The sequence below is a fragment of the Cheilinus undulatus genome, linkage group 14 (genome assembly GCF_018320785.1).
Source record: "Cheilinus undulatus linkage group 14, ASM1832078v1, whole genome shotgun sequence".
NCBI classification, from domain to species: Eukaryota; Metazoa; Chordata; class Actinopteri; order Labriformes; family Labridae; genus Cheilinus; species Cheilinus undulatus.
In genome coordinates, this window is record NC_054878.1 from 15,720,864 (window position 1) to 15,740,751 (window position 19,888).

The following is a 19,888-nucleotide window of genomic DNA, read 5'->3' on the forward strand; positions in this document are numbered from 1 at the left end:
GAGAGGGAGTAATCGGCGAATTACTTTTTGGAGTGATCCAGATCCCCATCTGGATCCAGGAATGTTTTTAAAGGATTCTTCACTATTTGGAGATAGGGCTGATGGCGGAGGTCTATGCTCTCTGAGTGCTTTTCCTTCTGTTTTTTGTCCACTTTTGGGCAAAAATTTATGTAATCTTTAACTTCAAACTGAGATTCTGGTCATTTCACAATCACACTCTTTGTGTTACCAAACAACACCTTTCACAGACTGACCACAATCAACACAAAGATTTGTCCAGCTGACCAGCAGCTCACTGAGTGACTCACTTTATCTGAGATCAGATGAATGCTGTCCTTGGTTACCATGGTGACACAAGCAGGAAATACAACACAATGATGCCACAATGATGAAGATGTTAGATAAAAAAATACAGGGGCACATTTAGTCAGTGTGGTGTTATTCTTTAACCCTGCTCTTGACTCATGCACACAGAGACCGTAAACGCTGGTGTTGAGGTGACGAAGCAAAAACAGAAGAGAGGGAAAGTGAAAGCATGAAGGGAGGGACCAGAGTGGGTGAGACATGTGGAAGGAGAGAAAAGAATTGAAAGGGAAAACATATGGTGTGAAGAAGTCAAGACATGAGGGGACAATGCACTTCAGTGTGTTTTTGTTGATAAAGAGTAGCAGCTGTGTTACATGTAAGGGAAAACATGAGGATTTGATCACTTTCAGGTTCAGTCTGATTTCAGCCAAAAAGGGCAGAGACAACGAGAATAAAAAACAGAGAAGCAGACACAAGCCAAGTCTCACCATGTTGAAATAAGAGCGGATCTTCACTCCTCTAGCCAGGTCCCACACAATACAGTTCCCATCATGCCCCGCTGAGAAGAGGATCCTGGGATCAAAGGGATGTGGCTCCAGAACAAACACCTCATCTTCATGACCCTGTCATTAAAGAGCAATTGTAGATTAAGACACACAGAGAAATAAAAAGAGCACCAGTGTTTGATTCTTAAGGGAATAAACCTGTGGATTTCAATGTTTAGCACATTAACAAAAGAGGCATTCTGACTTAATATGGAATGATTTTAACTGTTTAAGAGTGCTTAAATTTAAATTTTTGTGCCAAACCAACCCTTTTCAATTCAAGAAGCATTCCCAATCACACTATATTTTATCCAAGTCACTATTTACTTTTTCTTTTGAGATTGATAGCAAACATTAAATGTCCTTGAGCGCATCACTGAGGAGAGTTTCTGTTGCACTGTTTAAAACTGTGACAAAGAGATAATTTAATTGAATAAAACTGAAATTTTAAGGACAATTTGCAAATGCAACATCCATAAAAACTCAGAATAACTCAGTTGTGTTTTATATTTATAATCTGACTGTGAATTAGCCAAAAGCAAAAGCTGCAAGAGATAAACATAGCTGAGTGAAAAATACCAATACCTATCAAAACAAAGTGGCATTGAGGTAGACTGAAACCTAAGCTGAAATGTAGTAATGTAGTATCCATTTATCTATTTAATGTATATATATAAAGGTACAAGTATGTAGTAAGTAAACTGAGATGAGACAGAAATAGATCTTTGGGTCAGTAACTGTGGAAAAAAAGTATGTCTAGTTTTGTCAAGTAGACTAAATTGAGACTAAAATTTTTAATTAATAATTAAGTAAGTTCAAAGTAAATAAAAGGCTTGACTAAAACCTTTACTAGAATGTAAGGACTTTCTACTGACTGAAACTGGACAAAAAAGTTTCTGAATTTTTTGGACTAAAACTTGACCAATACTATATAGGTTAAAAAGGACTGATGTGACTATAACTGAAGACAAAATGTATCAAAAGGCTAAGACTAAATTTAAAACAGTTGCCAAATACACAATTTTTAGAAGTAAAGAAAAACAACAACATATACACAAAAAAAATTTGCTGCTTCTAGAGCAGGTCTCTGGCTTCAGATATGGTTTCAAGAAGCCATAAACACACCTTTGTCACAGAAATGAGTAAAAGTGTTGCAGGTCCTTGTAATGTGACTACTGTGCATTCACATAATGCTATTGTGGTAGAAATAAAATATAGACCGTTCAGCCCTAAAACATCTAAATATTTGGGGATGAATACCCTTTTTCAAAAGTTATTGCCTGATGAAGACCATAGCACCAAAGCGTTGGGACTATTAAGTCTTGTGTGGCATGGACTACTTAACAAAATCCTAATAGACAGAAATCAATTAGGACTAGGTGCTAGATTAAGGGTGTATGAAGTCAAAATTACAATCAAAAACAAAAATATTCTACCAATGCTGGGTAAACTCTTGCTGGTCTGGGTGCAGATGGCCTAGCAGTTAGGTCACCCACCATGTACACAGAAGGCCCTCCCATACCTGAATCTGACTCTATCCTCAGTCCTCTAGAAAAAAAAAACTCCCTCTAGTCTTCACACTTAATCCTGAGTACCCGTGATCACAATTGAGTATTTTCAATCTCTACATACCATGAGGACGTGGACGAGGTTTCCTGTCGTGGAGTTCCACACCTTCAGCGTCAGATTGTTGGCTGCTGTGATCACCGTGCCGTCATGGCGATCCCATGCTACCATGGTAACCTTCAGCTTGGTCACCTTGTCTTCCAGCGGTGGAGGGTTGTACTTCCTGAAGGGAAGAGTTTGATACGAACACTTCAGAACAATAACCACAAAAATAAAAGCAAGAAGAAGAAATGTTACTTAATGGACAGAGGACTTCTTTTAACACTGTTGATCAAAATATTTAATATTTATAAGCAAATAATACTTGCTAAAAATTAAAATCAATATTTCTTAAATCCTCTGGAGTGAGCCAGGTACCTGCAAATGTTTCTTAAAAGTTCAGAATAATTGTTTACACCTGAGAACTTTGGAAAAGAAGTAAATACTTAATCACATCTCAGTGCAGTGCAGTCCCCCATAGATATGATGTTTTTCTATACTACACCAAGACTAGTTTGATTATAGGACTCAAAATGCAATAACGTACATCAATTTTGCCTCCATATTATGAGTAATGATGCAATGTGCATTAACAATGTTACTGAGATTAAAATGTGAAGTGCAATTAACAATCAAGTTTTGCAGAGTGCGTATTTTCTACAAATCACAGTTCTTCATTTCTGTTCGTCATGTACTAGACAATACTTTTTTGTTACATATCCCTGCTGAATCCAAAACAAATCTAGAGAGGGTTTTTTTCACCACCATATCTCAGGGAAGCCGATAACAAGCTTGAGTGCCAACTGACAGCACTGCAATGATGTAAAAGCATAGCAACTTTATGTAGGCCTCCATGCAGAGACTAAACGAACACACTTAAATTGGCAAACTGCACACACATTTCCTTTGTTTTTTGCAATAAAATCATACTTTTTCATATGGTTAGTGTAAATGGGGAATTTTTTATGAAGCCCCTATAATTGGCCTTGTTTTATTATCATAAAAGGATGAAACCAGATTTAACCTTTCTCAATTTATTGCTGTTTGCATTTGTGATAATGTCTACACTTCAGCTTAATTTAAATAGAGTGTGTTTACAGATAAAGTTACTGAATCTGTGTTTTTTTTTTTTTTGTTATGTCCATTTAGGTAAAAAGATTTTAATAGCCTGTCATTGTCGTCTCCTTTCATTCCCAGTTTGTGATGTGATGCCTGAAGTAAATCTATCTTCTGTCTGAGCAGTCGGGTGATCCATCACTGTGTCACACTTTATGACACAGGTGTCACTGTGTTGTTTTTCTGTTCCACTTAATGAGTTATTTTCTGATCTTACAATGGATCACTCAACTCTACAAGGAATAAAAGCAATCTGCAGAAACTTTTAAGGACATTTTGTGTCTTAACTATTCCTAAAACTGGTCCAGTTGGGATGCCAGTGGCCAGGTGGTTGTGTCTGAACGCCACATGTGCAGGGATAGTTGTCTTTGTGGCAGGCGGCCCTGATTCAGATCCTGACTTTGGCTCCTTTACTGCATGTCATTCCTTTTTCTCTTTCCCAAATTTCCACTCTACCACTATGCTATGTCTTCAATAAAGGCATTAATGCTCATGAATAAATCTTGAAAAGCTGTGAAATAGGGCATTTTTTTTTAACTCCAGTTGTGGGACTTTTGTGCACAACATGATGATTTTTGTTGGATTTCAGCTGAAACTATAACGTGCACAATCAGCCAAGTGAAGTAGGAAGTAGTGAAGTAGGCAGCCATACACACATACACTTTTACCAACAAACGTGCATACACGCACACACATACCCGGGTAATTTGGTCTGCATGTCCAGCAGAATGCTCCTCCAGCCCTGAGGCTGCAGCTGCCAGATTCGTGCTGTACCATCCCTGCTGCCACTCACAAACCTGAAACACACATAAACACTAATGTGAGCCCAGATTCACGGAGCAGCTCAACTTTAAATAAAACACTCAGTTCTGTTTCATCTCTCTACATTATAACGATTGTTTTCATCTGCACACATCAGGATACACTAATTGTATGTACCCACAACCCCCTCTGCTTTTTGTTCTTCATCTCCTCCGTCGCTGCGTTCAGCACAGACACACACCACCCTCACTGCTGAGATTACAGCAACTCAGGGGAATTACAGCTGAGCCTGTTTTTCTGCAAACTCCACACAGCCACTCACAATTTAACATCTATAAAGTCTCTGATGTGTTTGTGTCTATGTGTGAGAGAGGATGTGTTTTAGAGCATGCTTCTGATAGAAAGTAAAGTTAGTGTTTCTGCTGACATCGTCAAATCACAGTTACAGCACCCCGAGGCTCCATGAAGGCAAACAGCAGCACACACAAACATTAATTACAGCTACTATGAAGCGCACACACACACAGACTCACACAAACTGTGCGAACCCACCTGTCACTGCAATGTGAAAATTGGATGCTGTCAACTTTGTCCTGTGAGAGACAAATACAGGAGAAAAATTGAAAAACATCACTGTGAGTAACAAGAATTTCCTCTGCTAATCCTCTGTACTATGACAGATTAATGTGTGTAAACATTTCAGTTTTCAAACAAAAGAAAAGAAAAAGTTAATTTTCTTCCAGGCCTTAAACTACATCTCAGAGCCTTCCTCAGTTAATGGATTCAGTTGTCATTGAGAATTTCTACATAATTTATAAAAAAAACTTTATGAGAAAGTCAATGAAATGCAGCTAAAAGCATTTGAGAAAATATTCCGTTCATTAGTTAAACTTTATCTTCATCAACTTTTTGTTTTTCTAAGGTCAAACCTGAGCTTTTACATTTAACATATCATGGTATCAGAAACAGCCTACACAGTAAAATCTGTGTAGTCAAATCAGCACTGTCAGAGAAAATAGTTAAACTTTTAGACTGTCATTAGGGGTCCACATCACGGAGTTGACTGTTTTTGGAGAGGTGGTAGCTTAACACTGATAGTGTCATTATTGACTCATTTTAGAGAATTGACTCCACACCATTCACACTAGCCTTTGTTACTTCTTGTGGTATTAGAAATTTACCTTACACTGTAAGGTGTAAATATTTATGTAATTAATCACTAAAAACTTAAATATTCCTAAAATAAAAACTTTAACACAACAACGTGTTATTTCCTTTCATTTCAGGTGAAAATGCAAACGGAAAAATTTGATGAGAATCAGCACATAACATGAAGCACACCAAGTGAGTAACTCAGTGGATAACTTTATCCATGGTGCAGAAGTGTCCAACATCAAAAACAATAATAATTCACTAGAAACAAGAGCAAAGGAGTCCTAGCAGTGATCACTGTACAGCAGGCAACATCTAAACACATCTAAACACATATCTATACACCTAAAAACATTTAAAACACATTTAAACTCTGCCCAAGGGTATGGCGGGGAAATTCTAACTCCTGGATCAACTGATTATATACAGATTTGGACTAACATTGAATGCATCAACACCGTCAAATAATTCCAACCTTGAAGGCCATTTCACTCAGAATGGAGTTAAAATTACCTCCGAAATGTTTAACACTGAGAATCCAACTCCAGTTTTTGCTGTCTACTCACTGTTACACACAGAGAAAGTATGTTATCATGTCAAAGGCAAACTAATAATCCTAGTCTCACATTAAACTTCTTAAGCCGTAAGCTTAAGAAATACCATTTGCAAATCAGATAAAAATGTACAAGTTTAAGCACCTTCCTTTAACATACAGTTATTTTAAAGCAGTGGGTCTCAACCTTTAACCTATAAAAAAGATACTAACTCTTCTCCAAGACCTTCGTAAAAAGTGATGCATTACTGTCAAAATTCAGCACCAGTTTCAATCATTTTTATAGAAACCGAATAACAAGTGTGGCTGGCTAAGTAGCCTTATGAGGTCACAAAGTGCTTTACATCAACAAATAACAACACAAAATGCAGAAAAGGAGATATTCTGCACAATTTGCCAATGAACTGTTGACATAGCTGTCCAGTAAGTGTGTTATTCGATTATCCTGTAGAGCTATTGATCTAATACATCAAACTTCACATGGATCTTTACTAGAGGGTACAATCCAAACCAAGTTTTATGGTAAATCTCCTTGACTGCCTGCATATGCAAACTGTCAGCAAGACTTGAAAATGATGACATTAATCATAATCATAATAAAGTATGTTTCAATGCATTACAGTCTTTTTGATTTTGCTTTTATTTAAACACCAAAAAATTCACTTGTAGTAAAAATGTTCAGTACTGTGGTTGTGTCTAAAGCCGTTTTTACACAGAGATTCCGCAATAAAGGCGAAAAGGAATGCCTGTCTCTGTTCCGCAACGAGCAGTTCACACAAAGGTGTAACAGAGCCATGCACGCCCGAGCTTACACACACACCCTGGCGTCCCGTAATCAGATGGCATCCACTGCCCGAGGTGCTGCTTTTAATGAAACTTGAAACTCTGGATTTCTCGGCTCAAAACTTTGTATTTTCTAAATGAAATACGGGGAAAATAACACGAACATTCATTTTGATCAATTAGATCCAATAGACTTTTTTTCCTCCACGTTTCTGAGTTGAAGGTCCGACTTTAAGCAGTGTCACAGCGCAGGTATTTACGTCAGAGGTCAGAAACTTCAGAGTACCAAGCTCACTTGAACACATCATGGAACTTTGCAGACGCTGCTGTGAGCAGAGACGTGTCTGCTCTCTCTTCTCCTGTACAGAGTGTGATCAGCTCTCTAACCTTGCAGTCTCTCCAGTTAATCCACATTATTCTTTGTTTTATCCCGCTTTTGTTTTTTTCCGATGAAACTCAGCTCAATTAAACCGCGCTGGTTTTTAAATCTCCGGTTTATGGAGACAGCAGCGCACACTCGCCGCTGCGGATGCCGTGACGTCCTTTCACAGTCTTTCCGGAAAAGTCTGTTACAGCTCTGATACTACCTCTTGATCCAGATCAGAGATGGGGCGAGATCGACCCCCCATTGTGGAAGGGTCGCTTTCATACAGAACGGCATTGTGGAACGAAGGCATAACAGACACGGAAAAGAGAGGGAGTGTGAAAGTAGCTTAAGTAAATGCTATAACAACTGATGAAGCATCAGGGGCTTGATGGGTCATCCCTTTCATGGGGAAAATTGCACCACTGCACACTGGAAAAGGCCCATTTATGGTTGCATGCATGAAAATAGATCCATGCATTTTCAGCGTTACAACCATCATTGCCCTTATACTGACGTGCATCTATTATGTTGGAGTGGACATTGAAAAACTAATCTACTAGAGGTTGACGTCTCTCGCTGAGCTACATTGATGGTGCTCCATCCGTCACATAGACTGAATAAAGAACGGTCAGTCCTCTGTCCAGTTGTCTTCTAGTACCTGTCTTTGTGTCCAGGTGTTTGTAGTTTCTAATGACTCACTCATTAATCACTTATATTTCCTCAGAAAACTATTTTAAATGTTTCTTCCTTCCTGTTTTTGCTACTCTGAATTGAAATGTTGGCCGCATTGCTCAACACCGCCCCACGATTGGCAGCAGTATCGCAACATTTGATCTGTATCCGTAAGCTTTGAGAGAACGGATGAAAAACGAACAAAATGCACGCTGATTCCAGACAGAAAGGTCTGTCTGTATCTGTATGCAATTAAAACGCAGATCACAAAGGAGCCTTATCAAGAAAGTTAGCAACAGGACTGAGCTGAGGGAAGAAACAATCAAACAAAAAGGTCTTGAGTTGACTGACCGTATGAGACTCAAGCTCAGAGATCTTCTCTGGTTGTCCTGACCCAAAGTAGTACACTCTGATGATGTGATCAGTGCTTCCTGTGGCCAGGAACATCCCACCTGCACACAATGTACACACAGAGACTAGATGTAATTGAATGTATTAACAAATCAGTAAAAAGGGATTTACTGGCGAGGAGACAAGAGTATGAAGAATGCTCGTTACATGCACAAGGATCCCACCAATTTACCATGATGATATAAAAGTCATCATCCCGCCTACTTGATTGGATTTGTCTAAATATTTCCTGCTGTGTTCACACATCAGCTCTGACTTCTTGGTGAGATTTCATTAGTGGGGGGTTGCAGGAAAAAGACCAGTCAAAATCTGAGCAAAAAATTCTGCTGTTTGCATTAACTTACGTGTCTCTCACAAAAATGGCTTAACATTTTCTGGAGTGCATTGTACAGGAGCTAGAGTAACAGAATCAACAACTTCCCATGATTTATTTTAAAATAAATGGTATAAAACTTGGAGGATCAAACTTTTATAACATAGACGCGTGTCTAGTTATTTTGAGTGCAACTTCCGCAACCTTAAAGTCATCAACTGTTGAAGGTCAATAACAAGCAAAATAGAAATGCACTTGTCCACAGTGGAGCACACTTATTCCACATTAACTGAACAGGAGCAGGCCCACTTGAGTGTTTCTGTCTGTGGGCTCGCTCTCCAGTTAATTTGAGATGATGGTCCCCTTTCACTGATCTGCTGCCACATCCCCTTTAGCGTTCCTAAATTATGTGAGAAAACCTGGAAATCGAACAGAGCTGTGCTCACCTGCGCTGAAGGAAGAGCAGATCATCTGGACTCCCGGTCTGGAACGTTCTGTGAACTTACTGGGCCTCTGACTGGAAACACAAGCAGAATAACATAATCAAAAAAATGCACTACTAATTTGATGTGATCAATTAAAACAGGCTTTACTGATCAGATTGCTTTGCAACCTTTGTTTTTGCTTGGATGTAATATCACTTGCACAAATATATTGTTGATCATGGAGTATTCATATATACAGAAAATCAAAAATGAAACAACGAAGCTGAGAAAAACTTAGAACAAAAAACAGCCTCAAAAAAAGGATAAAGAATTGATGATTTGAGTGTTTTAGATCATTATAGTGTTAAAGAATGGTTTGCCTTAAGAACAAACATTTTGCACAATGAGCTATGAAGTTAAAAAAATACACAAACAACTCTACCTATGACAAACATCGTGCATTACAACATGTCAGAGTAGAGGTGTGGATGACACTTGTGCTGGGTTTCTCTATGTGTATTGTGTTTCTCACCCAAACTTGAGCGTGCGTGCATCCCACTGCCAGAAGCAGATGGTGCCGTCTGCTCCGGTGGAGGACAGGTAGCGCTTTGAGCCGCTACAGAGAGGGGAAAACTGCAAACATATACAATTAAAGGTTACAGATGAGTATAATGGGCAATCACAGCATGGTGTGTTGCACAAAAAATTCATGGTAATGTAGGGACAGATTCTTAAATAGCCATAAACTACATGGACTAACATGTAAAAGGCTGGTAGTGCTCTGTATTCTTCTTACTGCAACCAAATTAAAAGTCCAAAAGCATTCATCTCCTGAAAAGAGGCATTACCTGTGAAGCCAAAGCCTAAAATATCTTATCCATTAGCCTCCTTTGTTGTCATAACACACATATGAGCCACACTGATACAATAAACACTGTGTCCCTTTATTATAATAACATGGGCATCTATTCTATTTTGAGTTTCACTCCCACCTGCTGCCATAAATCTAAGATGTATTAATGTGTCGTAGTCACAAGTCCCCAACAAATGCACTATTTATTCTTGTATGACTAACGTTTGCTAAAAACTACATCACCAAGCTGTTATAGGAAATACATTTCAAGATTCATGTCCTCTGAGGAAGAATCAGCTTAAGGCCAAATGCATTGGATTGAATAGCCACTTCAGAGATCTTTCCATTTATATTACAATAAAAAGTAAAACATGTTAAAACACGTAAACAACACTGTCTCTCTCTCTTTAGCTGAGTCATGAACAGTGTATACATAGTATAGTATACATTACCTTAAATATGTCCAACAGTTTCCAAAGCCAGAAAAAAGTTCTAGTTTTATAGTTTTAATTGTTTGTGCCATGACGGAGCCACTTTGACAGACAAGCAATGTTTATCTTTGCTGTGGAAAAGTTGGATGGATTGTTGGATCAAAGACTGCTACATTAAGAAGCGTGAAGAACAACTCAAAGCTGCTGTTCTGTTGCTATACCTCATTCATGTTTTGTGCTGCTTACTCGTGATTAACCACAGTTAGCAATAGGCAGCAAGTTTAATTACCCAAGCTCCTAGGCTCCATTAGCACCACTAGCATTGCTAACATTAGCTACATTCTGAGTCAGCTAAATGCAGTTATAATTTGTACTAAACTGGATGGGAAGTCATTCACCTTGGAAAATCCCTACCTGTAACATGTAACGCTAAGCTCTACCCAACTACAGGGACTTTCTAGTTTAAGTTGAGAAGTGATTTAAAAAAGAAAACTGCCCTCTTTAAGGTGTATCTAAAAAACAATAAAACACTGTTTTTGTTTCATGGAGGAATTTCCCAAAATGAGGGAGAAAAGCTGTTAGAAGACACCTTTCTTGTTAATGCTGCACGTGATCCCACAATGCTTTGCCAGTAACTCTCTGGCTGAACCACAAAGGCCACTTTTAACCAATTTTCTCCTTCATTATGTGAAATCCATCAACAAAAAGCCAATGTTAGTTTACTGTTTAGCAAATACACCAAATGAAGTGCCGTTTTTATCAAACAGAGTTGTCAATTTAAAACAGGAAGTAAGCAACAAAGGTGCATGAAGCTACTCATCTTTTGTTATGTTTGATTAAGGGACCACTGTGTGTTTAACTGTCATCATGAAGCCTGAAGTCTGAAATTAAATGTGGAGTCCAATCCTAGGTCAAAGAACATTAAAAGCCTTAAAACGATGTTTTTGTCTTTAAAAATATTTTTGCTTAATTTCTTTTTAATTATATTATTCCTTCATTTCTATGTTGGGAATGTAGTTCTGCTCGCAGACAGACTTTTTGCAGACAGTAAGTGATCAATACATAGACAAATACACAGAAAAAAGGAACATTAGCTAAGCTGAGACTTTAATTACACAAGATTTGATCAAATTGTCAGTATGGAGCTATTTCAACTAAGCATTTTTACAGAAACAGAAATACATGCTCGTCAGAGACAGACAGAAAGCCTGGTGACATGAATATACATTTCTGCTGAAGCTTTCCCTTCTACACAAATTAACCACACACAACTAAATGTGAATGCTGACTCTGATACCTGCAGTGATGTGATGGAGGCTGCATGTCCCTCCAGGACAGCCAGAGGGGCACAGGTCTGTAAGCACCACACTCTGATGGTTTTGTCACAGGATCCAGCGGCGATCATGGTGTTTTCATAGCTCACGGCCATGTCTGATATCTCGGCAGCGTGTCCACGCAGGGTAGCAAGAAGACGCCCATCATCTGTACCCCAGATCTTCACGAGGCAGTCGTCTGAGCCCTGGTGAAAAAGAAAAAGACAGACATAAATAAACACAGGTATTTTATTATAGTTTGAGAAGCAGCATGCATGCCTCTATTAAGACTTTCAGGGGGACAAAATAGATGGATCAAGTTCAAAAAGGACTTTTAAAATTTATCTGTCCACATTGCAGAGTTACACAGTCAGCAGATTGGGTTTGTTCCAAACTTGGAACACAACCAGAGGAGAGGACAACATTTTCAGAAGCATGAAATAAAGGTGATTTATCTGCAAGGTGTCAAATATTGACAACAAAAAAATCTAGGTACTAGATCTTCATCAGTTCAAACACTTCAGTGCATTCACATGAATGCTTTTGTGCTGATTATTACCAGTCAAGTCAATAACAACACTCTACAGCTGCCATGTTAATGTCTTTATAACAGAATCTAAAAGGAAATGATTAGAATAAGCACTGCCAAATAAACAGGCAGCAGACTGTTAATGTGACATCAGCATACAGCAGTCACGTGGTGCCTGATAGGATATAATATCACATATACATTCAAATTTGTCTTTTCCTGTACATTCAGAACAAGCTACTTTCTGTGTCTGCTTTTTCTTTTCAAAACAATCCCAGTGAATATTTTAGTCACACTCACACAGCATAAAGCAAAACACATGTTTAGGCTGGCCTATGACTCCTCCATACAACTCAATCATCTCTTTCATTTCTCTTCCTCATTTATGGCGCTCCACTGTTAGTCACTGTCACCATAGTAACCACACACAGTGGCACATGCCGACAGGCAGGAAGGAGGCTGAGAGTTTGTGAGGTGGAGTTGCAGTTTTCATGGGAAAGGGGCATTAAGGAAATATACAATGTTAATGGTGAGAGTGAGGTTATACTTGTGCCTAAAAGAGGGGCTTCATCTAGTGTGTGGAATTACTTCCATATGGAAAAGACAGCATCATTAATTCCTGCTTTCTGACATCACCAATAATGATTTAACTGTTTGGTGTTGTGCCTTTTATTAATACGCCTGTGCTGCTTCTATCAATATAAACTTAAGTTCACTATTCATTTATCTGCAGCTTCATTTCTGGTAAATAGAAAGGCATTTAAATGCTAGTTAGTTTCTTCTGCAGAGACGTAAAACATATTTATAAATGTAATCTTCCATTTCTTCTAAATCTGTTCTGCTAAAAGACACTAAATGTTACATACTTTACCTGTAATATCATCAATGATGTACAGGAAGTCATAATTGAAAGCAATACTTTAGCATTAACACAGCACTGCAATGTAAAGCCATAAATCTCTATAACCACATCAAATGTCACCACAAAAATCCAGCATGAGCTAGCAGTGAAGGACAAGGAAACTAGATTGCAAAATCCCAGCCACTAGACCACAAAAACCTCTCTAACCCGAGCATGATCAAACTATTTCAAGTGCCTTTAAGCACCGTGGTCTGCCTGGTGTCCAAAAAGCAAAGGTGCTACAGCATGTTTTATTATTCGTATTTCTTTATTCTAAAGCTTTACGTTCTGTTTTCAATATTTGACAGCATTCAAAGAGTTAGGAAAGGAGGTTATGTATTTCAAGAGGCTTTTAAGTTCAAGTTTACCACTTTATATGTTACGGCTGTTTAAAGTCCTCCTCTGTATGGTCTTCGAGTGCAATACGCTTTTGTTTGTTGAAAGAATACCAATCATGTGAAGGATTCGTGATCTCAATTCTCAATGAAAAAATTGTGATTTACATAGAAGCAAGAAGCGTGCAGCCCTCGCTGCTACTAAACAAATTATCTAAAAAAGAATTGGATTACTGTGGGCATCATGTCCCCACAGCCAAGTTAATGTTCTCTAAAGATACAGTATTACATCTAGTAAATCTCAATGCTGTTGCAGGACAGGAGACTAAAGTCAGTGGATGTAATTTTTACATATGCTTCAGGACATAACAGACATCCTGAAATACTGAGAGTGGATATTTTTTTTCAAACTAGAAACCAAAACTCCCATGAAGCTGTTTTTGGTTTCTAGAAAAAAGGGGAAATTCAAGAAGGGAATCCCTCCAAGGCCCAATCCCTGAAGCCTGAACTCTTAACGCTCACAGATTCAACTCACCGCAGGCCCACTGTGTGAGAGTATGAGCCCTAAGGGTATGAAACGGTTTAAATAAGAGGAAGAGGATACACTACTGTCTGTGACATCACATGTTCACTAACAGCTATCATCTCAAATAAATGATCAAAAAAGAAAGCCCAAACTTTCTATGTTTAAGCAAAAGGCATTAAACACAATCAGTCACATTCAACTGTAAATCTGTGGGAATGTCTGATTTACATCCAATGTACTCTACAACACTTAGAACGTACTCTACAGCTTTTCAACAACACTTGGCTCATGTCTTTGATGACCAAAACACCCAAATAATGCCATTCACAGAAGTAAATACCAATGGTTTGAGCTCGTAGAGCACCTTTTAAGACATCAGACTACTCAGAGCACTTTTACACTGACCACACACCTCCTCATTCACACCCTTTTTATTCCATTCACTCTTCCTTCACACACTGATGGCAGAGGTTGCCATGGAGAATTGGCCATCAGTATCAGCTAATCCCATTCATACACATCCATACCCATATACACATCACGCTTAAAAATATCATCATCTTGCTGTCTCCTTCTAATCTAGCCCCTTGGCTGCTGTTGATCTACCCTCAAAATGTCATATGTCTAACTGTTGATGAAGTAGCTACTGTATGTGGCCAGTCAAATTACCACTTGCCTTAGACTGTTTTAATTTTTTTCATTGAATTACTGCCATTACTTCCTGTATCACAAAAGTCAGAATGCTGATATACTGCTGTATCGAAAATCAGCAACATGCTGTTGAAAAGCCTGTTGTAGAGCATTTATGCACAAGACAGGTTGACAGTGAGGGAGCAGTAAATCTTTATGCACTTTAGGCAAAAGTGCTTCAAAAGTCCTTCAGTAAGTGGCTGGTGGGATTGGTATAAGGCCTCAGAAGCACATCTTTTTCATATTAAAAGCATTAAAACCAATGCAATCTTAGATGACAACACAAAAAAGGGTCATATCCATAAAGAAAATCCATAAAGTGTATGAGAAGTTTTGCAGCCCTAAAGCAGCATCCTGCACAGACTTAAATAACAATTAAAAAGCATATTGCCCCTTAATGAAGATACTGAAGCAGTCCACAGGGACAGACCCTTGGCTGGGATTCAGCTTGTAAGGGGTTACAGAGTTTGCCATTCAAGTTACCCCCTGTGCCTTGATTACTGATTGTTCTGTCAAAATGATTATCTAAACAACAGGTAACCATTGTTAGGATGCAAAAACAGTGTGACATGATCTTTATTTAAAAGACATTAAATGTTTGTGTGAATCTGACAAACTGGAAATCTCAACTGAGCAATTCTCTGAACCTAAATCATTTTGTGTATTTCATGCCATTTTTTATTCATATAACCTACATTTCCCTCTACTATAAGAGCCAAAACTGCTTAAACTACTTTCTGTCAGAGTTAAATTAAGTATTGCTGATTTTTGAAATGAAGAAATGACTTGTAAAAAAGGCAGACAATATACAAAGCAACAAAAATGTACCTGAATAAAATTAATGCAGGAGTGTGTCTGGCAAAGTACACCACAGATACAAGAAGTTGCTCCTTTTTTAAATTAAACAAGAGGCATATCAAGTTTATCTTTGCTTTTAAATAGGAACATAATAGCAAGCGTAGCACTCTCTTTAATCTGCCTACTTGCAGATTATCAGAAGCTACTAGTGACACACACACACTCCATCCCCTGCTTTTTCCATCTAACACAGATAAAAAGAAATCCAAAACCGTGGGCAAATACGTTTAGGCAGTCATATATGCATCAGTGTAAATGAAAAAAAAGGGAAACACAGTTATTGATCGTTTCTGTCTTATGGCTCAACATTTCAGTGCAGCCAGGATTTCACATAATGAAGAACTGCATCAATAGTGACATTAAAGAAATAGATTAGGAAATGGACTTACACTAGGGCTAGGTGTTTCCCACAGCCAAACAATACTAAAAGTAGGCCACGATGAGATACACATCACAATATGGAAGTCACAAAATAATATGCGTAGTGATACAGAGGCCACACTGAGGTGCGTATCCAGTACAGAGGCCAGGCTAAAACATGCATCAGCAATAGAGCCGCTATGATAAGATCAGTATCTCGATACATGTTTATTATGGTCATGACTGAGTATGATTATTGATTATGATTTACTTCTGCAGCTTTTTGTTTTTGTAGATAACAGCAAAAGATTGTTTTAAAGATCCTACATTTAAAAAAAAACTCTATTTCAGATCCTTTGAGACCCAAGAAGTTAATTAAAATATTACTCATATTCACTAAGTCAGTGGTTCCCAACCTTTTTTCCTATGAGCCCCCCTTACTTGTATCATAGAGGAGCTGAGGAACCCCACAAACAAAAGGTGAAACGTGGATGTCAAAAATTAACATCAAATTTTAAAGTTTTCTTGATCAAATATAAAATAGCCCCACACAAATATTTTCTTATCAAGAGACCTTGAACTATCCATAAGTGTATTATCATGATTTTAGTTGGTACGAGTCAATCTAATTTTGATAGCCTCAAAGGAGACAGAGCCTCACAATCCCCCTGAAATCTCCGGCGCACCGCCAAGGGGGTCCTGGACCTAGGATAGGCTCCAGTGCACTAAGCTATTAATAAATGCTAATACAACAATATTTGACTTTTTAAAAGTGAAACTGCCCTCTCTGTTGTCTTTCTTTTTGCTACTGTTTGTCATATAAAAATAATTATCTGGTTTCACTTTACCACAAGTAGGGGTGTAAGAATACACTCAACTCACGATTCGATTTAAATGTCATTTTTTCTTAAAAGGAATCAATTTGAAAACAGATTTTCTTCTGTTTTTTTTTTTTTTTTTTTTTTTTTTTTACTAAGGGCATTTATTGATTTTTTTACTTTACTCTCTGATTCAAAAATCCTAAAACCTGCACATATTTCATATTAATTACGTTGACAAATGTTAAAATGAGAATCTAACTATAAAACAGATATACAGTGCTTTACAAATTCATTAGACCACCCTAACCCTAACCAGAGTAAGGTTTATGCCACAGCTGCCCTAAATGAACAGTATTGGTAATTACCAAAATCATTTTGTATGTTTCTGCAATGGTTAATACACCAATATGTAGAAGCTCTTTAACCCAAATGATATTTTTAATGCTAAAATATTATTATTATTGTTATCCATGAATTTGCAAATTTACTGATTTACAAAAAAACTGAAAAAATAGTAAAGCATATTAATATTTCTTGATTAATATGCCAAATTATAGTTATTTACCTGCATTCCTGAACAGGAAAATTAGTTTTAGTGGTTGAATGTTATGCTTGATAATATCTGACTTCTCAGAGAAGCCCAGTGACCTGGCTCAAATTTGGGTGAATTCACTTTGAAATGCCTCATTCCTGTTCAAAAACTGTAAAACATGGAGAGCTCTCTGAAAATGAAAGAGTCTGCATTAAAGCACTTCATGATGCTGGATGGTCTCTGAGACAAATATGACAGGTGGTCTAATATATTTGTTAAGCACTGTATGTCATTCGAAACAATTCACAATTAAAATAAATAAAGCAATATATATAAAAAGGTCATTCCCTTTAAATTCCCATTAAATAGCAATAGCTGAGCTTATTTTCCTGGCTTGGAATTAACGTGTTTTTCTACAGGAATGAACAGTCTTAACAGTCACAATGGCCTCTGCAGATGAATAAATTCTGTCGCTTGGGACAGATGTGGCTGATATGGAGACAAGCCAACTTGTATATGCAAGAGTTCCTTTTTTGCATTACACATACATTAAACGCAAGCACTGATGTTTCTGTAATGAACGAGTATTTAACAGCAGTACTCACACTCAATAGGCAGCTGTCTGTCTTTACACAAAGCAGAGATTGCTGCTCATGATCTTCTGATCCCATTCAGAAGCGGAGGGATATTTTGACTTTACAGCATCATTCAGTGCTGGGTGGGCGTGGGTAGATGACGAATGGTGTTGCTGCAGCGTTTTACCTTATTTTTGCCCAGCTTGCATACAGCATGACTGATGCCCAACTCAGAACTTTCTGGTATTTAAAGAACCCTGAAATGATCCAGTATCTCTGCTTTCAGTCTTGCTGACAGCTGGTAAACTTTCTCATCCATCAGTTTGTTTTGATCTAAAGCATGCGCTGCATCATGCAGTTAAGCCTCTACTATTTTTGTAGGCTGTTTTCTACCTGCACAGAAGGGGATTTGTACTTTAAACTGGCAATTCTGTTACATTAATACATGTATTAGCAAGGAACAGGTGACAACATATCATCTGACATTTTTTGAGAACAGGCCTAACTTGCACAATCATTTTTTTACATAACTGCAGTTTCAAATCAAACAGACAAATTACATTCAAGATGTTTAAATGTAGATCAGCAGAAATGTCCAGACTTTTAAAACTGCAGTCTACTTTATAAGACAGGCCATGCTATCAGTATCAGCAGAGATTTTGGAGGAAATGTGAGATGAAAACAGAGCACCAACCCCCTCCTTTGAATAAATCATAATCAGCCGCTCCATCACCAGAAAAACACAGTCTGACTGGAGCTGCTGATCAAAACAGCAAGCGTCCCCTCGGCGATTCAGAACGAGCTCTAGGACATATTAGGACTGTGGCAAGAGAGGGAAAATAAATGGATAAATCCAAAATGAAAGGCAGGAGTGAGAGGTGCAGAGAGACTTAATTCAAACTTTCTTTGTTGTACTAAATGTAAAGTTATGTTAGCAGGAACAAATAACACGTACTAGAGAGTCTAATTTGTCTTTTCCAGTTTCCATGATAATGAGCTTGTAGCCATTTCTGAAGCTATATTACACAAATCAATGAGGCTGTTTGCCAGTTACTGGTTTAACACAAATACATGCACCCAGTCATTGATTACAAATGATCACAGTGAATGTAAAGGTCTGAAAACAATCATCAATTTACAATCAATCTGCCTGCCACTGCAGTAAGTCTGAAGGGATCCAAAATAAGAAAATATATAAATAAAAATGATCTTGTGATGAAAGGAGACAGCAAGAAGGAAAGAAAAAACGCGAGCAGGGAGAGAGAAAAAAAGAGAGAGAGAGAAGGAGAGAGAGAGGGAGACCAAGAACGAATTTTAATTTTGGCACTTAGCCAATGCCTCAGAGGAAACATTTTCTCCGGTTATGATGAGAAATAGCAGCAAAAGAAGAAGAGGTGGGGGAGAGAAAGGAGAGGAACAAAGGAGGGGCAGCGCAGGATGAAGGAAGAGGGGAGACGAAAAATAAAGAGAGTGCGAGCGGGGAGTGTGAGAACGGTGGAAAGAGAGATAACAGGAAAAGAGACAGAGAGTCAATCTAACTCCCCCTCACCCTCCCTCCCCTCCCCCCCAGCAGCCAGCCATTTTTAGAGATTTAAGAAGTGAAAGCTGAAAATGGTGAATAGCAGCAGGCAGTGTTTGACTCGAGGATGCAAACAGACGGACGGTAACATTAAACCCACATTATCTTATAGTTTTTTCAATATTTAACACTTAATCCATACTGTAGCTCTAATACAACCATGTGGAGATGGAAAGTAACTCTGCATGCATTTACAAAGGGCATCCAAAGGGTAAAAGACATCTTCATCTCAGTGAAAATAACTATCTCGAGGCAGCTCCAAAGTTGTGGATATAATTTTGGCAGTTAAGGATTTTTTTGCTCATGATGAAAAAGTAGTCCTAAAACAATGCTTCAGATGTCATAATGGCAGTGCTATTTAGAAAGGATGCATTTAGTCGCTCTTCTTTACTTTTTCACCACCAGCTATACATAAGATATGACTTCAGTTATGTTGTAAAGTCAACACTAAACCCTACATTTGAACTAGTTAAGTTATAAATTAAGTTGTGACACAATTTAGCTGCACCATGGTTCATTTTAACTAGTTGAACATTACAACTAAACTAAGCAAAATAAGTACGCTGAAACAAGTT

At 38.0% G+C, this 19,888-nt stretch overlaps 1 protein-coding gene across 1 annotated transcript in view; it reads right to left on the bottom strand.

The window, feature by feature from the left end:
* Window positions 1–19,888, bottom strand: part of LOC121521199 (pleckstrin homology domain interacting protein) — an 88,141-nt gene that overhangs the window by 55,562 nt on the left and 12,691 nt on the right. The window contains exons 8-15 of the mRNA XM_041804967.1: window positions 11,592–11,813; window positions 9,543–9,643; window positions 9,032–9,102; window positions 8,213–8,313; window positions 4,887–4,927; window positions 4,271–4,369; window positions 2,484–2,640; window positions 795–929 (exon numbers count right to left, since the gene is read on the bottom strand). Coding sequence (XP_041660901.1) covers window positions 795–929; window positions 2,484–2,640; window positions 4,271–4,369; window positions 4,887–4,927; window positions 8,213–8,313; window positions 9,032–9,102; window positions 9,543–9,643; window positions 11,592–11,813 — 927 coding nt within the window. The remainder of the gene's footprint in view (window positions 1–794; window positions 930–2,483; window positions 2,641–4,270; window positions 4,370–4,886; window positions 4,928–8,212; window positions 8,314–9,031; window positions 9,103–9,542; window positions 9,644–11,591; window positions 11,814–19,888) is intronic.